The sequence below is a fragment of the Sceloporus occidentalis genome, unplaced genomic scaffold, assembly GCF_023333645.1.
Source record: "Sceloporus occidentalis isolate IW3139 unplaced genomic scaffold, rSceOcc1.0.p SCAF_5, whole genome shotgun sequence".
In the NCBI taxonomy this organism is placed as follows: domain Eukaryota; kingdom Metazoa; phylum Chordata; class Lepidosauria; order Squamata; family Phrynosomatidae; genus Sceloporus; species Sceloporus occidentalis.
The window spans coordinates 166,696,806-166,713,300 of NW_028316985.1; the positions used below are offsets into that span (position 1 = coordinate 166,696,806).

At 40.0% G+C, this 16,495-nt stretch overlaps 1 protein-coding gene across 1 annotated transcript; it reads left to right on the forward strand.

The window, feature by feature from the left end:
- The first annotated feature begins 557 nt into the window (after positions 1 to 557).
- On the forward strand, positions 558 to 16,494 carry LOC149313116 (alcohol dehydrogenase 1B-like). The gene is made up of 9 exons (XM_089527097.1): positions 558 to 575; positions 3,130 to 3,231; positions 4,067 to 4,205; positions 9,077 to 9,164; positions 9,992 to 10,211; positions 10,740 to 11,003; positions 12,408 to 12,543; positions 13,386 to 13,524; positions 16,022 to 16,494. Exons 1-9 carry the CDS (start codon positions 558 to 560, stop codon positions 16,044 to 16,046), a joined length of 1,131 nt encoding a protein of 376 aa, XP_089383223.1. The 3' UTR covers positions 16,047 to 16,494.
- The last annotated feature ends 1 nt before the right edge of the window (position 16,495 follows it).

Here is a 16,495-nt window from a genome sequence, read left to right on the forward strand (position 1 = left end):
GATACTCAAGTTCCATTAAATACAATGGCATAGCAAAATGGTGTCCCTTATATAAAATGGCAAAATCAAGCTTTGCTTTTTGGAATTTATATTTTTTGGAATATTTCAATCCATGGATATGGAGGGCTGACTGTACGATAGTTACGCATTCATAACTCGTCAATAGAATTCCAGCCTGTGTGCTTAATAATTACTTAGCCTGACCAATTTCCTTCTCATTTTCCAAATGCATGTTATCAGTTTTCAAACTGTACCATTTGCATCCATTTGCACATTTTGCACTCATCTGCACACAAAAAAAGAAAAACCTTACAAATAGCTCCAACACATGAAATGAAAACTCCCATATAACCATTCCAACCATTTCAGATAAGAAAACTATTGGAAAAAAGTGGCAGTAGAGGAGTGGCTAGTTTTCTTTGGGTGGATCTTTGAAAATATTTCATTTACTTGAAAGACAAGTCACACATTTCAGCAACCGCTTCCAAGAGTAACCTTTGTCCATCGAGGAGGGCAGAAGCGCTGCAACCTGACAGAGAGTCTGATAAACTATAATCATGAGTACTGCAGGGAAAGTAAGTAGATATTTTCTTTTACCATTGCTTTTTCACTCCAGATATGTGTACAGTGGTCCCTTCCCTTACGCGAGGGATCTGTTCCGCTCCCCCCCCCCACGTAAGGGAAATTCCATGTATGCTCGAGCCCCATTAAAGTCAATGGGGCCCATGCTCGCGGTGGCATGGTATGGTGGCACCTGAGCCATGGAAGCGCATCACATTATTCTTTCCAGAGCGCAGTGCAGCTTTCAGCGTATGTTGGACAGCTGCGTAAGGCACGCCTGTGTATGATGCATCTATACATGTGGGGGGAGGATAGATGTGTTTCACTTTGACCAGGAGCAAAGACAAACATTAAGCTGATCCAAGATTTTCACCTTGAATCCCATTTTGTTTTTTGTGAACCATCCCAGTGTACTGCAACCTTCCCACCATGATAAACCTCCTAAGGTTGTTCCTACATTGTATAAACCAGAGGTGAAACTAATGGTGCTCTTCAAGAAGCAGAAACACATGACCAAACCTTGCAGAAATTCTAGCTGTGTTTAATTTGTTAGATGGTTCTATAACTCTCCTAGCCTTTCTCTTTACACTGAAACAAAACAAAGTCATAAAAATCAAAAATACTCTTGGCACTGAAAGAGTTGAGCTTTCTTTGTGAAAGTCTTCCACAGCCTGTTCTCCACATGCTGAAGAATCCATTGGGAATGAAGTAAAGAAGTTTTGAGGTGGGAGAATGAATGGACTGTGCTGTGTCAGACTGCAGATGTGTAAAAATAGCTTGCAAATTGTAAATTTGTGCAACTGTCAGCAGAAGTGTCTTTTGAGCTGAAATCTTAGGTAGTCTTAGATTGAATCCACACCATTTGTCCTCTATACACAGTATCCTGCCCCAGTTTAACCCTGTTAACACTACACTCTCCCATTTCAATCCGAAGTTATATTGGTCTTGAATGCCACACATTTCCTCCACCCGAAGCAGGGACGTAGCCAGGATTTTAGGAGGGTGGGGGTCCAGACTAAGTGCCACCATTATAATGGGGCTTGGGTGCGGCAGTGCAGCAGCACACACCATTCATTTTTCTAATGGAAGAGGGGGGTCCGGACCCCAAGAACCTCCCTGCCTTGGCTACATCCCTGACCCGAAGTCACATCAGTAGAAAAGGCCATTTTATCATGGTGACATGTTTACTGAATTGGATTATTTTAGATCACATAACTGCAGTGGCTGCTGGGTTGTTTTTTTTTTCTGGAATGCATATATCCACATATTCATATGGACCAACAGCCTTATTTGTTTTCCTATAATTTTTATCACCCACCTACAATCCTACTGGATGGCTTGTATACAGCTCCCTCACTGTGCAACTTGGCCTGCTTTCCCTCTCTTTTCCCTTTCTAACCCCACAATCTCTCCATCCCATGTGTGTGTATAAATCTGTGTGTGTGTGTTTCTGTGTCTATCAGTGCAATTAAACACTTCCTCATTCAGTTTAGGCCATTTAAAGTTTTGACATTTTTTACATTTACAAAGTTCCCCACATGATCTTTCCTTATAGTAACAGGATTATTATTATCATTATTTTAAACATTACAGAATGGAACAGCTACAGTTAGCCCTCCATGGATTCTGCAGCCATGGATTCAACTAGCCATGGCTTGAAAATATTCCAAATGGCGATTCTTTGCCATTCCAGCTTTTCTTTCCCCACCTTCCCTTCCTTTGTTCTTGCAAGGGGTCATGATTTGCTGTCACAACTTTCCAGGGGTGGTAGCATGGGTCGTGTATCTGGTGGCCATGGTTTCCTGTGCTGCACAGCACAGGAGTCCCTCGGGGACCTAGGGGTGCTGGGAACGTTGAGGTGTTGCCATTGTGGAGGCAACTCCTGAGAAGCATCCCCCAGTGGCAAGAGGTGGAGATGTGAATGTGCAATCAGTCGGTTACCCCTTTGTCATCCCGAGGCCTGGCTGTAAGCAGGCAACTTGGTTCATTGATCAACAGGCAGGTTGGTCAATAACAGATCCAGACCTCATGCATTTGAGCCAACCCTATCTGTAAACTAATCAATAAAGTTGTGGCCTTTTCCTTCCAATTGCATGTCCTGGTGTTATTGCCTTGTGATGCCTCCCCTTCCACAGCTATGGGACTTGAGCATCTACAGATTTTGATATCCATGGGGGATCCTGGAATCAAAACCCAGTGGATACCAAAGGGCCCACTGTAGCTTGTAAACCTATCAGTCCTAATCCAGCAAAAATTACAACCTGATTCTCCCCATGTTACTTTTAATGTAATTCCCACTGGGTCCAAAGGAATTCATTTTTCAACAAGTCAGTGTATGTATGTAGATACAAGTGTGTGGTTATACCTTCCTTTTTAAATATAACTCCTATAAAAGGTTTCCAGTCATTTTGAAACAGTACTTTTATGGATTGTCCTTATGGGCCAAATAAAACAAGCTCATGGAACCAGCTCCTTTGTTTCACTTAGTCTCAAAGGTGCTACAAGATCCCTTGGAATACTGATTTTCCAGAGTAACATGGATATGTCTTTGAATTCTTATTTTCACAGATCATCAAGTGCAAAGCAGCTGTAGTCTGGGAACCTAAAAAGCCATTTAGCATTGTGGAAATTGAAGTGGCTCCACCAAAAGCACACGAAGTTCGTATTAAGGTAAAAGAGAGAAACCTAAAACTAGGTTAGTGCAGATGATCAGTATTCACTCACATTCTCTCAAACCAGATTGGCGCTACCATTGAGTAGAATGGAACATCTGTCTCAAGAGGGAGGGAACTAGAACAGTTTTTCCCTGCTTTCTCCTTGAGTCTCTTAGCACAAACTCTTGCCTTCAGATGTGATGGAGCATATTGTTCTGTTGCCAGTGTTGAGGTAACATGCAAATGTTAACCAAGTTAGTTTGTATACAAGTGTAGTGATGGACATCTTGTTCACATCAGAAAGCAAATTGCATTGAGGTATCACTAGTTCCTCAAACCACTACTCTGTTGCTGTAACTAGAGCTCTGGTGCATAGCTAGACCTCTCCTAGCAAGAATGGATTCTCCTCTCATTTTACTGGGGAAAAGGTGAAGCAGTTCAACAAGAAATACCTGTAGACTACATCTTTCCAGGACTCTGTAAAGGCATGAAAACATGCAAGGAACTGTAGGTAACAGTTCAGTAACTGTAGATATTGTAGATAACAGCACAGCACTGTAGAAAAGTGACAGCATAAAAGAAACTTTGCTGTCTGGTAAAACTTTTAAATTCCCCATTAGGGTTACTCAAGTATATTTCTGCAAGAAAGGGGGAGAGCATTTCCTTCTGTTACTTTCCATTATGTCCCCACTGTCACTCTGCTACCAAACCATCCAAAATTCAGGGGCCATCACAGAATGGCACAGCAGTAGCAGCAATAGTGGTTGTAACATCAACCAAGTGCCAGTGGCGATTGGTGTCTAAATGTGAAACAATTGTCTGTTATGAGATATTTTTCACCTTTCTTCTAGATCTTGGCTTCTGGAATCTGTCGTTCAGATGACCATATACTGAGTGGTGCAATAAAGGTGAACTTCCCCATTATTCTTGGTCATGAAGCAGCTGGTGTCGTGGAGAGTGTTGGGGAAGGAGTTACTAGTGTGAAGCCAGGTATGAGAAAGAATACAGAGTGCAGCAAGAGAATATCTATACAAAACCTTTATCAGTCATGGCAGATTTAAATTAAGGTCTCCAGTGTAAAGCAGACAAAACAAGTAAACAAACAAACAATGTTATTCTGGGCTGCATTTTCAGAAGCAAAACATGCAGACCAAGCAAAGTAGTAGTACCACTGTTTTCTGCTCTGGTCAAACCTCACTTTGTGTCCATTTCTGGTCACCACAATTCAAGAAGATATTGCCAAGATGAATCATGCCTGAGATGGGTGACCAAGCTGATTGAGAGTTGGAAGCCCAGCTTTATAAAGAATGACCTAGGGAACTGTGTTTGTTAGCTTGGCAAAGAGAAGACTGAGGGGTGACATGATAATCTGTTTAAAAATGTGAAGGGAGCAAGGTTGTTCCATTGTTCCAGAGACTGAAGAAATTACTACACACAGCTTTTACACTGTGATTACAGTCATAAAATAGCACCCTTGGAAATATGTATCACAAGACATAGTCGCCTCTAACCCGTAGCTGCTGTGTATGCTAAGTGTGGTTAGTGTCTCCTTTTTTGTTGATGAATGAAACCCATCAATAGCTCCCAGTCTCACAGCAGTCCCAGTACTCCTCTGGTACAAAACATTGCTGCCGCAGCAGTTGCAACATTGACAGTCATGTGGTGTCATAGTCTTCTCTTCTCTCCTGTCCCCTCTCCCCATTGCTTTCCCCAAACAGCCTGGTTTGCTTTCTGTTGTTGTTGTTGCATTGTCCTTTTATTTTATTTTATTTTATTTTTAAAAAAACTTAAATCACATTACGAGAACAACAGCATTTCATTCAAAAAGTAAATAAAATAAAATAAAAGTCATGATCTGTAGGTCATAGGGCAGGGAGGCAAAGTTAAGGGGGAACCTGGAAGAGAGTGCAATGGCAGCAGCAGTCCAATTGCACAACTGATAGGATTTGTGATAACAGCTGCTCACAAACCAGTATTTTTCCATTTTGTTTGAATAATGAAATTGTGTTGGGAATGGGGCTCACATGTTCAAGTTCTACAATATGAACCAGTGGATTCAAATGGAAAGAAAGGGAATTCCATCTAAACAATAGGAAGAATTATTGTAAGAGCTGTTCAGCAATGGAATGAAAAGCTGGAGGGAAGGTAGACTCTTCCTCTTTGGAGGTCTTTAAACGGAGGTTGGATGGGCATCTTTCTGAAATATTTTAGTTCTGGGTTCCTGCATGGTAATGGGTTGGACTGGATGGCCTTGTGGCCCCTTCCAGTTCTAAAATTCTGTGATTCTAAGAAATGGGGCAAATGTACTGAGAAGCTGCTATATTTATTGTTGTAGCTTTTGGGTTTGTTTGCTTTTTTAAAAAACTATCCAAGCAATGTTTCTATCACCCTGGACATTTTCTGGCAATTACCAGCACTACATGCAACATTTTATTCCCACCTTCAAGCTGATTTCTTTTTCAATTACAAAACGCAAGCCATATTTCTTCTCCTCCAGTCTTCTTTAAAAAAATTTTAGGGTGATCACATTGTTGTTCACCAGTGAAACAGCACTTTTGCATTATAATTCTATAACTAAAAAAAATATACATTTAAAAAATTAATAGAGGATTCACAGGTCCATCTGAAGACACCACACCCAAAATTAAAGGGGGGGGGGGGACACTTGAAGAACCCCAGTATGTACCCAAGAAATCACTACATACAGACGCCAAAAGACTGGAGTGAGTGAATACAAGGGTGCCGACAAGAGGCAAAATCCCACAGACTCTATCATGAAAATGCACACTTCTTTAAACCAGTCTGGAAGAGCCCTAAGGCAAAAAATCTATGGTGGGGACAAGACTTGGCTTGATTTGTGGGTGAAGTAGACTTTGTGCCTGTGGCTAGAAAGTTACATGTTATAATTTGGGGCTGGTTACCAAAAATTATTTCCCTCCTCTTCCTCTTCCTCTTCTTTCTCCTCCTCAAGGGTCAGTAGCACCGTGTTTCATTTAATGTACATGTATGCATTATAGAGAGCTGCTAGGAAATTGAGTTGCCAGACCAAGCACTCAGTATTTCACAGTTCACTGGGTGGGAAGCAGCAGAGTTTGTGCATTTATTTCCCTGTTACTGCCTCACTGAGTAAAACAGGCAGAACAATCGGTGTCAGAGCATGAAAACCAGCCCAACATTTTCAAGAGATTGAAACTAATTTGTTCTTAGCTTTTCAGTAGCAAGAATTAGGCCCTGTGCCTTCCACTCTTGCTCATGCTTGCTTTTCAGCTTACTTTCTGTATAGCACTTGACATTATAACGCCAAGTACAGCCACAGAAATCTTGCTGTTAGAAATCTTTTGCTCTTTTCCACTACCCAGATGCCAGAACATTTGAAGATGAGAAAGCTAAATGAGTACTGAATACTGTGCAGAAAGATGTCTAATTTTTACATTAAAACAGAAGCACATATCACTTGCATGCCAGTTAAATACTGGGATTGTCCCTGAGCTGGGCTAGTGTATAGATTGACTCAGTGCATTCAGACAACAGAGAAAGCCAGATCACTTGGCAATTCTGCCTTAGTAGCTTATCCCATTAACAAATAATCCATTTTAACTTTTCCAGCTTGAATTCAGGATCCAAGATGCCCCCAGATGTTATCATACCTAAATTGCCACCTATCTAGCCAGGATGCCACCACCCAAATGTATCCAGGGTTGAAGCCTCACTCAGCCAACCTACACACACACACACACACAGACCCATATATATATATATATATATATATATATATACACATACTTTTTTTTAAAAAATCACTACATAGAATTATAAAATACCATAACAAGCATTGTCAAAAAATTCCAGTCGCAACATATGCCATCTCTTATTTTACACATACATATAATTTCAAGCCTACTCATCTCTATATATACAGTCTTTTAATTTTAACAGTCTGTCATTGGTTTGATCAATTTGGCAATGATGGCCATCCGCTACTTCCCTCTTTCTATTTCATCAACTTGCTACTATCCCTTATTACCTTCTCTATTAAAGACATTTTTCCTTTTCTTCTTTCTTTCGTTCTTTCGTTCTTTCTTTCTTTCTTTCTTTCTATCTCTCCTCCTTCTCTCTATTCTCTTTTACCCTCATTTCATTTCCAAATCCTCTCATTCACCCTCAGTTCACTTGCTCTGACCCTCAATCACTTTCTTTTACTCTCTGCATTCCTTCTACATTCATACATTACTTCCTTTTCATCATCTGCCAATGTATCTTTCCCTCTGCTTTTGGCTTTCCATTCTTGATATATTATGGTAAATAACACCTACTTAGATTATTATAATCTCACTTCAGTTGTTGTAAAGCTCACTCATGTGGTTTCGCCAATTTTTGAAGTCAGAAGCTCTCCAACTTTGATAAAGTGCTGGCTGAGTGAGACTTCAACCCAGGATGCATCTGAACAGTGGCTGTTTAGGTACATCCTAAACATCCAGGGGTATCCCGGATCCTGAATTCAAGCTGGAAGAGGTAAAATGGTTTATTTGTTAATGGGATATGCTCCTTACTATGAATGACATTGGTACATGACGCTCAGTCACACATACACCCCATTGCAAGCTGCAACTCTTAGAAAAATCACACATGTTCTCAGTGTGGTTTGTTTATCATGATGTCTGAGTTTAGCAAGCAGACTTTTCTCTCCTTGACAATCCAAAAAAAAATTTGACATTACAATGCCAAGTGTTCTTGATTTGGTAGGATTCAGATGTTAGACAGTTGGAAAATCATAAAGCTGCTCATATAGTTGCTATATAAATGAATACTATAACAATAACAACAATATTTCTGTGTGCTAAAATATGAAATGGATTCACTTATACTTGATTTGCCATGTCTGTTAGTCACTGTACACAATACAAATTCCCCAAGTACTGTACATATAAAATCAAAACTACAGAGCAGTTAAGAATAATGTGCTTGTCCATATTAATGGTTTTATTTAAAAAAAATATGACAACACCTGTAAAAGACCATCAGCCAGATAAAAGCAGCTCACTAAAGAACAAAACCTTAGCAGAAGAAAGTGATAAGAGGATGATGGAGTACCTTGGCCATATCATGAGAAGGCATGACTCACTAGAAAAGAAAAATGCTAGGGAAAGTAGGAGGCAACAGAAAGAGAGGAAGACCACATGCCAGATGGATAGACATGTTCAGGGAGAATAAATAAGACTTAAGAAGAGCAGTGGAGGACAGGGAGGTTTGGAAATGTCTCATCCACAGGGTCGCCGTGCACTAGAGACAACTTGAGGGCAGTTAACAACAAGAACAACAACAACTCAACCTGACATGGCTACTATGAGTACTTGGTGTATGACCCTTGGACTGTTTGCTGACTCTGATACCTCACCTGTTTGGACTGTATTCTAATTTATGGCTTTTGGCCCCAGACTGTTTGACATTGGATACTCCTTGTTGCTACAACATGTGAACTTGCGCCATATGGAATTCTGGTTCAGCTTGAGAACAAGACATAAAAGTTATTTCAGGTCCTTGCTCCCACTTTCCTTTTTTCACTGCAACAAACTAACACAACTATTTTTTTTTAATATAAGCTATGGAATTCTGTAGTATAGGATGTTAACCATGAGCCTGGATCACTTTGTAAGGGAATTAGACAAATTAATGGAGGAGAACACTAGTTTGGTGTATTAATAATTGCTATTAATGGTATACTCATTGCTGGTTCTTTATACTCTTTGCGCGCCATACTCATTGCTGCAGAAAGCTTTGTATTTCACATATGTCCACTCTTGTGTTATTATCTTATTTGGAATGTCCAGGCAAGCTAACAAAGCTCTTTATATAATTCCTAGGAGACAAAGTCATTCCACTCTTTCTCCCACAGTGTGGGAAATGCAGCCCTTGCATTCATCCCAAAGGCAATCTGTGCAAGATGCATGAGTAAGTTTCTGTTATTATTTGTAGCAATAGGGACTAGGAGAGTCTTCTGAAAGGGTTCTGAACTTAGCTCCATTCCTGGGAAGGAAGGGTTGGCTCTCTCTTTGCTGTCTTTTTCTGAGCAAGTGAAGACCTTTTTATTTCAGTAGGCTTTTGAGAACTGATTGCTGTACAAGAAACAGACCTTTTCTAATGTGCTATAATACTTCTTATCTCAGTTTTTAAATCAGCATTTTAAATGCTTTTAATTCTATAAACAGTTTAATACTACTTTATTCATAATGTTTTGTATATTTTAGTTACATATGTTTTTTAATAGGTAAAGGTAAAGGTTTCCTCTTTGACAAAGTTGTCAAGTCATTTCCGACTGGAGGGGCAGTGCTCATCTCCATTATGAAGCTGAGGGACCTAGCGTTGTCAGAAAGCACACTGTGACCATGTGGCCAGCATGACTGCACATAACTCTGTCACCTTCCCACTGAAGTAGTACCTATTTATCTACTTGCTCTTTTACATGTTTTCAAACTTCTAGGTTGGCAGTAGCTGGGACTAGTGACGGGAGCTCACTCTGTCGCATGGCAGTTTGGTCTCAAACTACTGACCTGCTACCCTTGTAATCATCAGAGTCAGTCTCTCAACCACTGAGCCACCACATCCCATACACATATTTTTATCAGTACATAATTCTATTTATTGTGTAAACCATTAGGAATCTCAGCTTTGGGGAAAGGTGGGGTGTAAATAAAGGAATAGAATAAAATAGTTCTGTAACCATTCTTGTCCTTGATGAAAATCACACCTCCCCAATTTTTCCTCTCCATGTGTTATAGCCTTGGAATAGCTGCTGGAGTAATGTCTGATGGTACAAGCAGGTTCACTTACAAAGGGAATCCAGTTCACAATTTTGCAAGCACCAGCACCTTCACTGAATACACCATAGTGCACGAGTCTTCAGTGGCCAAAATTGATGCTGCAGCTCCTCCTGAGAAAGTGTGTCTGATTGGCTGTGGATTTTCCACTGGCTATGGTGCTGCCATAAATTCTGCAGAGGTAAGGATTACAGCATAGGTAGTTGACTTGCACCTTGAGGAACTTGTGGCATGTAACTATTTTGTGTTTATGGCCCATCAATTAAGCAGTTCTCTTATGGAAATATTTGCTGGTGGTTTTTATTTTGTTTTTGTTGTATAATGTAAAATTTACAGTGTGCAGCAAAAATTCAGCAAATCAACTTTAAGATGACAGAGTTACACTGCTGACACAATATGCAAACATGCTAGTAAAATGCACAACTAGGCAATGCACAAGATATCCACTGTGCAACAATAGCTTCCACTGCACAGTAGCAACATATTGTGCACTGGGACATACTGGGCGTCAGAACATGTTACTCATTGGGATATGATCATAAATCAGTTTACAATTATGTGACTTCCCAGCTGGATGCAAACCACCATATGCAAAACAAAAAGACAAAATGCAGTTGCAAGGAATATTATAAATTGCATGTTGCGCTTATTTGTGTGTTGGTTAATAGGTTTATTTTCTATATGTTTTATTATTTTTATTTTGATGTAGGTGGAGCCTGGCTCTACCTGTGCCATTTTTGGACTGGGAGGAGTTGGCCTTTCAGCAGTGATGGGTTGTAAAGCAGCTGGAGCCTCCCGAATTATCGGGGTTGACATCAACAAGGATAAATTTCCCAAAGCTAAAGAACTGGGAGCCACCGAGTGTGTCAACCCCCTGGATTTCAAGAAGCCCATCAATGAAGTGCTGTTTGACATGACTGATGGAGAAGGTGTTGACTATTCTCTTGAAGTGATTGGGCGTACTGACACTATGGTACGTACATGAAATTGTACAAAATATTTGAAATGGAAGGAAACATCCTCATTAGTTTTCTTCCTGTTCTCACCCCTCTCCCTGAAATTCTGCTCCAATAATTTTCTTCATTCAGTCATTAGTTTCTAGAGTAAGGGTGAGCGATTGCATGGGGGCCAAGGGCTAATTTCCAATCTCAACCACACTTCACATTGCACTTCCACACAATGAGCCCCAATACCCCTATTTTCCTCTGCAGTCCCTCCCAAAATGGCAACAAGTCACTTCCTATCACCATTTTGAAAGGACTTGCTGAAAAACCCAGAGATATTGAGGCTTATTGTGTGGATGTGCAATGTGCTTGTAAGGTGAGGGCATTCTCACATTTTCATGTATTTTGTACACTCTTGCTTGGGAACAAAAATATATAGATTTTGTTTTAAAATGGGAAGTTGAAGGGACAGATGTGGGGTTTCAGGTGCCATAAATGTTGATTTGAAGAAGTGCACAAGCTAAAGAACTGGGAGCCATCTGGATTTCAAGAAGCCCATCAATGAATTGCTGTTTGACATGACTGATGGAGGTTAGTCTATTCACTTGAAGCCATTGGGTGTACTGACACTACGGTATGTAAATGAAATCGTAGAGAACTGAAATGGAGGTAAAACATCTCCATTATTTTTCTTCCTGTTCTTCCCTTCCTCACAATAGTCTTTTCCAATAATTTCCTTCATCACTAGAGCAAGACTGGGCATTTGTATGGGGGTCAGAGGCCAGTCTCCCCTCTCATCTCCACTGCACGTTGTACCCCCACATAATGAGCCGAAGCACCTCTATATTCCTCTGCAGTCCCTCTCAAAATGATGACAGAAAATGATGGTATGTCTTTTCTTGTCACACTTTTGATAGGGACTGAAAAGAAAACACTAGTGATTGAGAGTAATATGGGATGCTGGGATGCTTGTTAGGGGTGTTTTCACATATTTCCACATATTTCAGGGACTTCAGTGCAGATTCAGGGCAAAATTGTCCCAAATTTGCACTGATTCTTTTTAACTGATTTGGGGACCACAAACATTGAGGCCAGGCATCTGCATACATCCTACAAGCCTCGCTAGTAGAGTCAACTAGGGCAGACCCATTGAATCAATTATTTAGTGTGCCAACATAGGTAAATCCTTTTAATTCAATGGACCGACTCTTGTTGAGACTAACAGTAGGATTTAGGCCTTTCCATCCATGAATTTCCTTAAAGTTACTGATATCAAAACATAAGCCATTGTCGATATAGATGGGTTTTTCTTTGGGGGGTAAAACTAAAATAGAAATGGTCTAATTCTTCAAGGCAGTAGAGGGTGGCAAGGCAAGCATAAAAGATGTTTTCCACAGCTTGATCTGAATATGTGACTTTGGATTTGCTTTTAGACTGCTGCAATGGCTTCTTGCAACATGAACTATGGCACAAGTGTGATTGTAGGAGTGCCTCCTACAGCATCTGAGATTACTTTCTCCCCTTCACTTATCTTCACTGGCCGCACTTGGAAAGGATCTATATTTGGAGGTATGGTCTGAAATCACACACACACACACACACACACACACACACACACACACACACACCTTATCAGAAACCAAGCCTTGCTATGTATTATTATGATTAGCAGTAGTGGTAGTAGTAGTAGTAGTAGTAGTAGTATACTTATTTGTATCTCACTCTTTTCCCAAAACTGGGACCCAAAGTGGCTCACAATTTATTAAAAGAACAGTACAGTTAAAGACATAGAAAAGTGATACTTTAAAATAGAATTAAATTATTACAATATTAAAATAGATTGCTTATTAAAATAATAAAATAGTGTTAAAAGAGATAAAACTGTTTAAAACACTTTTAAAAAATATGACACCCGAGCCTATTCATTAAAATCTTTTATGTTTTAAATGCCTGTCTGAACAAGAAGGTCTTATCCTGCTGGCAGAAGGACAACATGGAGGGGGCTATTCTGGTCTCCCTGGGAAGAGGGCTTCATAGTTTAGGGGCAGCCACTGAGAAGGCCCCTGCACTTCTTACAATTATGCAACTGGGGCTGCTGCCTCCATTGCACTCTCTTCCTTAACCCCACCTCCCTGTCTGATGTCATACCCAGAATACCATAGAAAACTTAACAGAAAATGAATGGGGACGATCAAGAGCATCCTATTTGGCACCGTCATGGCACCCCATTTTGAGCAGTCTCAGGAATCATGCAAATAGCTGCGTTTGTCTATAGCACCATGGCCAACATAAGCCTGTTAAGATTGTTCAATACTGGTTCAGAATCTTTGGGACTTAAAAACCTTTAACATACATGTTAATGATTCCATAATCTGATTATGATATCTTGACCACATATCTCTTATTTGCAGGCTGGAAAAGTAAAGATTCAGTCCCTAGACTGGTTTCAGATTTCATGCAGAAAAAGTTTACTTTGGATCCACTCATTACCCACACCATGCCCTTGGACAAAATCAATGAAGGCTTTGAACTTCTCCACACAGGGAAAAGGTAAAATTTTCTTTTAACAGCCACCTTTGGCCCCGATAAAAGCAAACAAGTGTGGCCCAAATGGTAACAAAGGGCAAACATAGCTTTACTTACAGCTCTTTAACAATCAACAGCATTGGTCAGTTTTTAGTCCACACTACTTTCTTCAGCACAGGAGCAGGGAAGCACCTAGGGGCATCACCCTTCCTCCCATGGCAAGTAACACTCCTGAAGTGAACATGTTTTCATTCACATGCAGGTTTTCCACACAAGCAAGATAGGTCCTGGTTTTCCAAAGTTATTACTCACATGGAGGATCTCCATTAAAAACAAAAACGAACACCTCTCTTCTTGAGACCTGTCACTTTCCATGTGCAGAAAGCAGTATTGAATGGGGCAAGGCTAAGTACTTCCCTGTTCTCATAAGTTTAGCACACAGCTAAAAAATGTGACTTACCGCTACCAATTTCAATTCGAATTTGGGATACAACTGCATTTTATCACATGCATTTTGCCACCAATGCTGCCAGCCAGGTGAATCCCAGTTAACTTCCAGCTAGAATCCGAGCTCAGCCAGCCAAGAGGCTGGCTGAGCTTGGATTCTAGCTGGAGGTTAGCTGGGCAGCACTCAGTCAGTGGCATCAGCAGCAAAATGCATGTCACAAAATCTGGATGTATCCCGAATTCGAATTGAAATCAGCAGCAGTAAGTTGTGTTTTTTAGCTATGCACTAAACTCCCAAAGCAGGTGTGGATGGGAGCAATACCTGAACAGGTCTATATTCTGTCCTCATATAATTCCAGGATCTGAGGTTTTATGGCTGGGTGGCCTGGCCAGGGACTACTGATATCAAAGAATAGGGATAATGTCTAAGTAACTCACCAAATTACAACGCCCACAGTGGTGATGGTAGAGAAAGAAGAATATCCACTGTTATTTGTTTCCTCAATCAAAAAAAATCAGTTTCTTCACACTCAGCAAACTGGAACAGGAAGAATATCACAAAAACAAGAATTTTTCACATCTTTTTGCCTGGTATGTACCAGGGCAGTAAATAATTCTGTGTGAAAATACATTGGGGGGGGGGGGGGGTTGCAAGAAAATATATTCCCTCTCCACCAAATTATTGATTCTAGAGGCATACATAGTTTTCTCGTGCAAAAAGATTGGGGTTTATGCATGATTTTTCTGAAAGTGGTGTTTGGGTTTTTGGGGGTGTTTTGTTGCAGAAGAGGTTGTTTTTTGTAAAAGCAAACACTGTCTACTGAAACATGCATGGGGTTTTATGCCAAAATTGCACATATTTTGCATAAAAGCAAAACCTTTGCACAAAACCTCAGACATATTTCTAGCAACAAGAGCTAGAATCCTGTATGGCAGTTGCAACTGTGCAACCTGGTGTTACACACTTGTGACTGTTATGTATTCATGGTCCCTATGTATCCCCTAGTTTAGGGGCTGTGTAGAGATTGTGAAAGTCCCAAATCCACACTTACTGGGAACCACCTGATGATGATGACAAGGCTCTGTTCCTTTGTCACTTGGGAAGCAACTGGCTGCTGTTCATACCGTCAAACAAGCAATCTCCAGTGAAAGGTATGGGAAATTGTGACATGGTCCTGCAACAGGGAGAAAACTACTTAAATTTTTCCTTCTCATATGTGAGAATAAAATAGTCAAAGATTTATATCCCTAGGTGATGAGGAAATGAGAAGAGGCTATGGCAGTTAAACTATTATTAAGCCACTAGACAAAACAACAGTGCATTTATAAACCACAACTGATTCCATTTTGGACAGAGCAATGGAATTATTTTCACGTTTACATGGGCCTTCATATCTGAATTCCAGTGACTGCATAACATATGAACAGAACTGGACTTTTAATTATTATTTTTTAAAAAAATAGAAATAAACATAAAGGCAAAAAAAAACCTCATAAAGGCAGATATCCCTTTGTTACTGCTGTAAATTACTCCTTTCTATTATTATTTCTTACAGTTCTTTCTCATTGCTTTGACTCAGTACATTTGCTCTAAGCTCCAGCTGATAGCAAGATAAAGCTTAGTGGTTCTGCCAAAGCTTGAATGAAAATAAGTGAAGATTTTTTAATGATTTGCCAACTTAGTGCTTGCACAAACATGCCAGCTAAGAGGTCTCTTTCACAGATTTGAAGGGTGGAGCACAATCTTGAATGTGGCATGACTTTCCATTTTCTTTTCAAAACTAGTAGATCATTTTTATCATTCAGGTTAAAATATTTGTTTCTCTTATGACAGTGCGTGAAAACATTTTGTAAAAATATTTTCCAGGCTTTTGAATAGTGTTGACATTTTATGCTGAACGTTAGTCATAATGTATTCAGTGGAAGGCCCATTGAAATCTATGGGATGTAAGAGTAATGTAAGTCCTGTTGAGTTCAGTCAGTCTGCTAGAAGTATAGTCTGGATCCAGCCTTCTAGCACTGATATATAGAGCAGAGTTCATCATTGTTCTTAGACTGTTTTCTGATGTTTCAGTATTCGCTGTGTTCTGGTGTTTTGAAGACCCCAGCCAAGAACAAAGTACAAAACAGTGACCTTTGCCAGCGGAGTTCCACCAGATCAACAGACTACATACTTCATAAGAGGACATCTGTGGAAAAGATTGCATTCTGCTATGTTGCCAGTAGCAGTACTATTTTATCAGCGAACAGACTGATACCATGATAATTACATCCTTCTTGGTGTGTAAAGAAAAGGAAAAAATTAAATACAAAAGAGGCTTGTCCTGTGCTTCCTACTTTCAGTAGCACAAAGATTGTGATCAGTAAAGTAACAATAAAAAAATAAAGTGGACCCTTGATATTTACTGGGGTTTGGTTCCAGGAACCCCCATTAATACCAAAATCCAATGATATTCAAATCTCACTAAATACAATGGCATAGTATAATAGAGTATCTTATATGAAGTGGCAAAATCAAGCTTTTCTTTTTGCAGTATGTATGTATGTG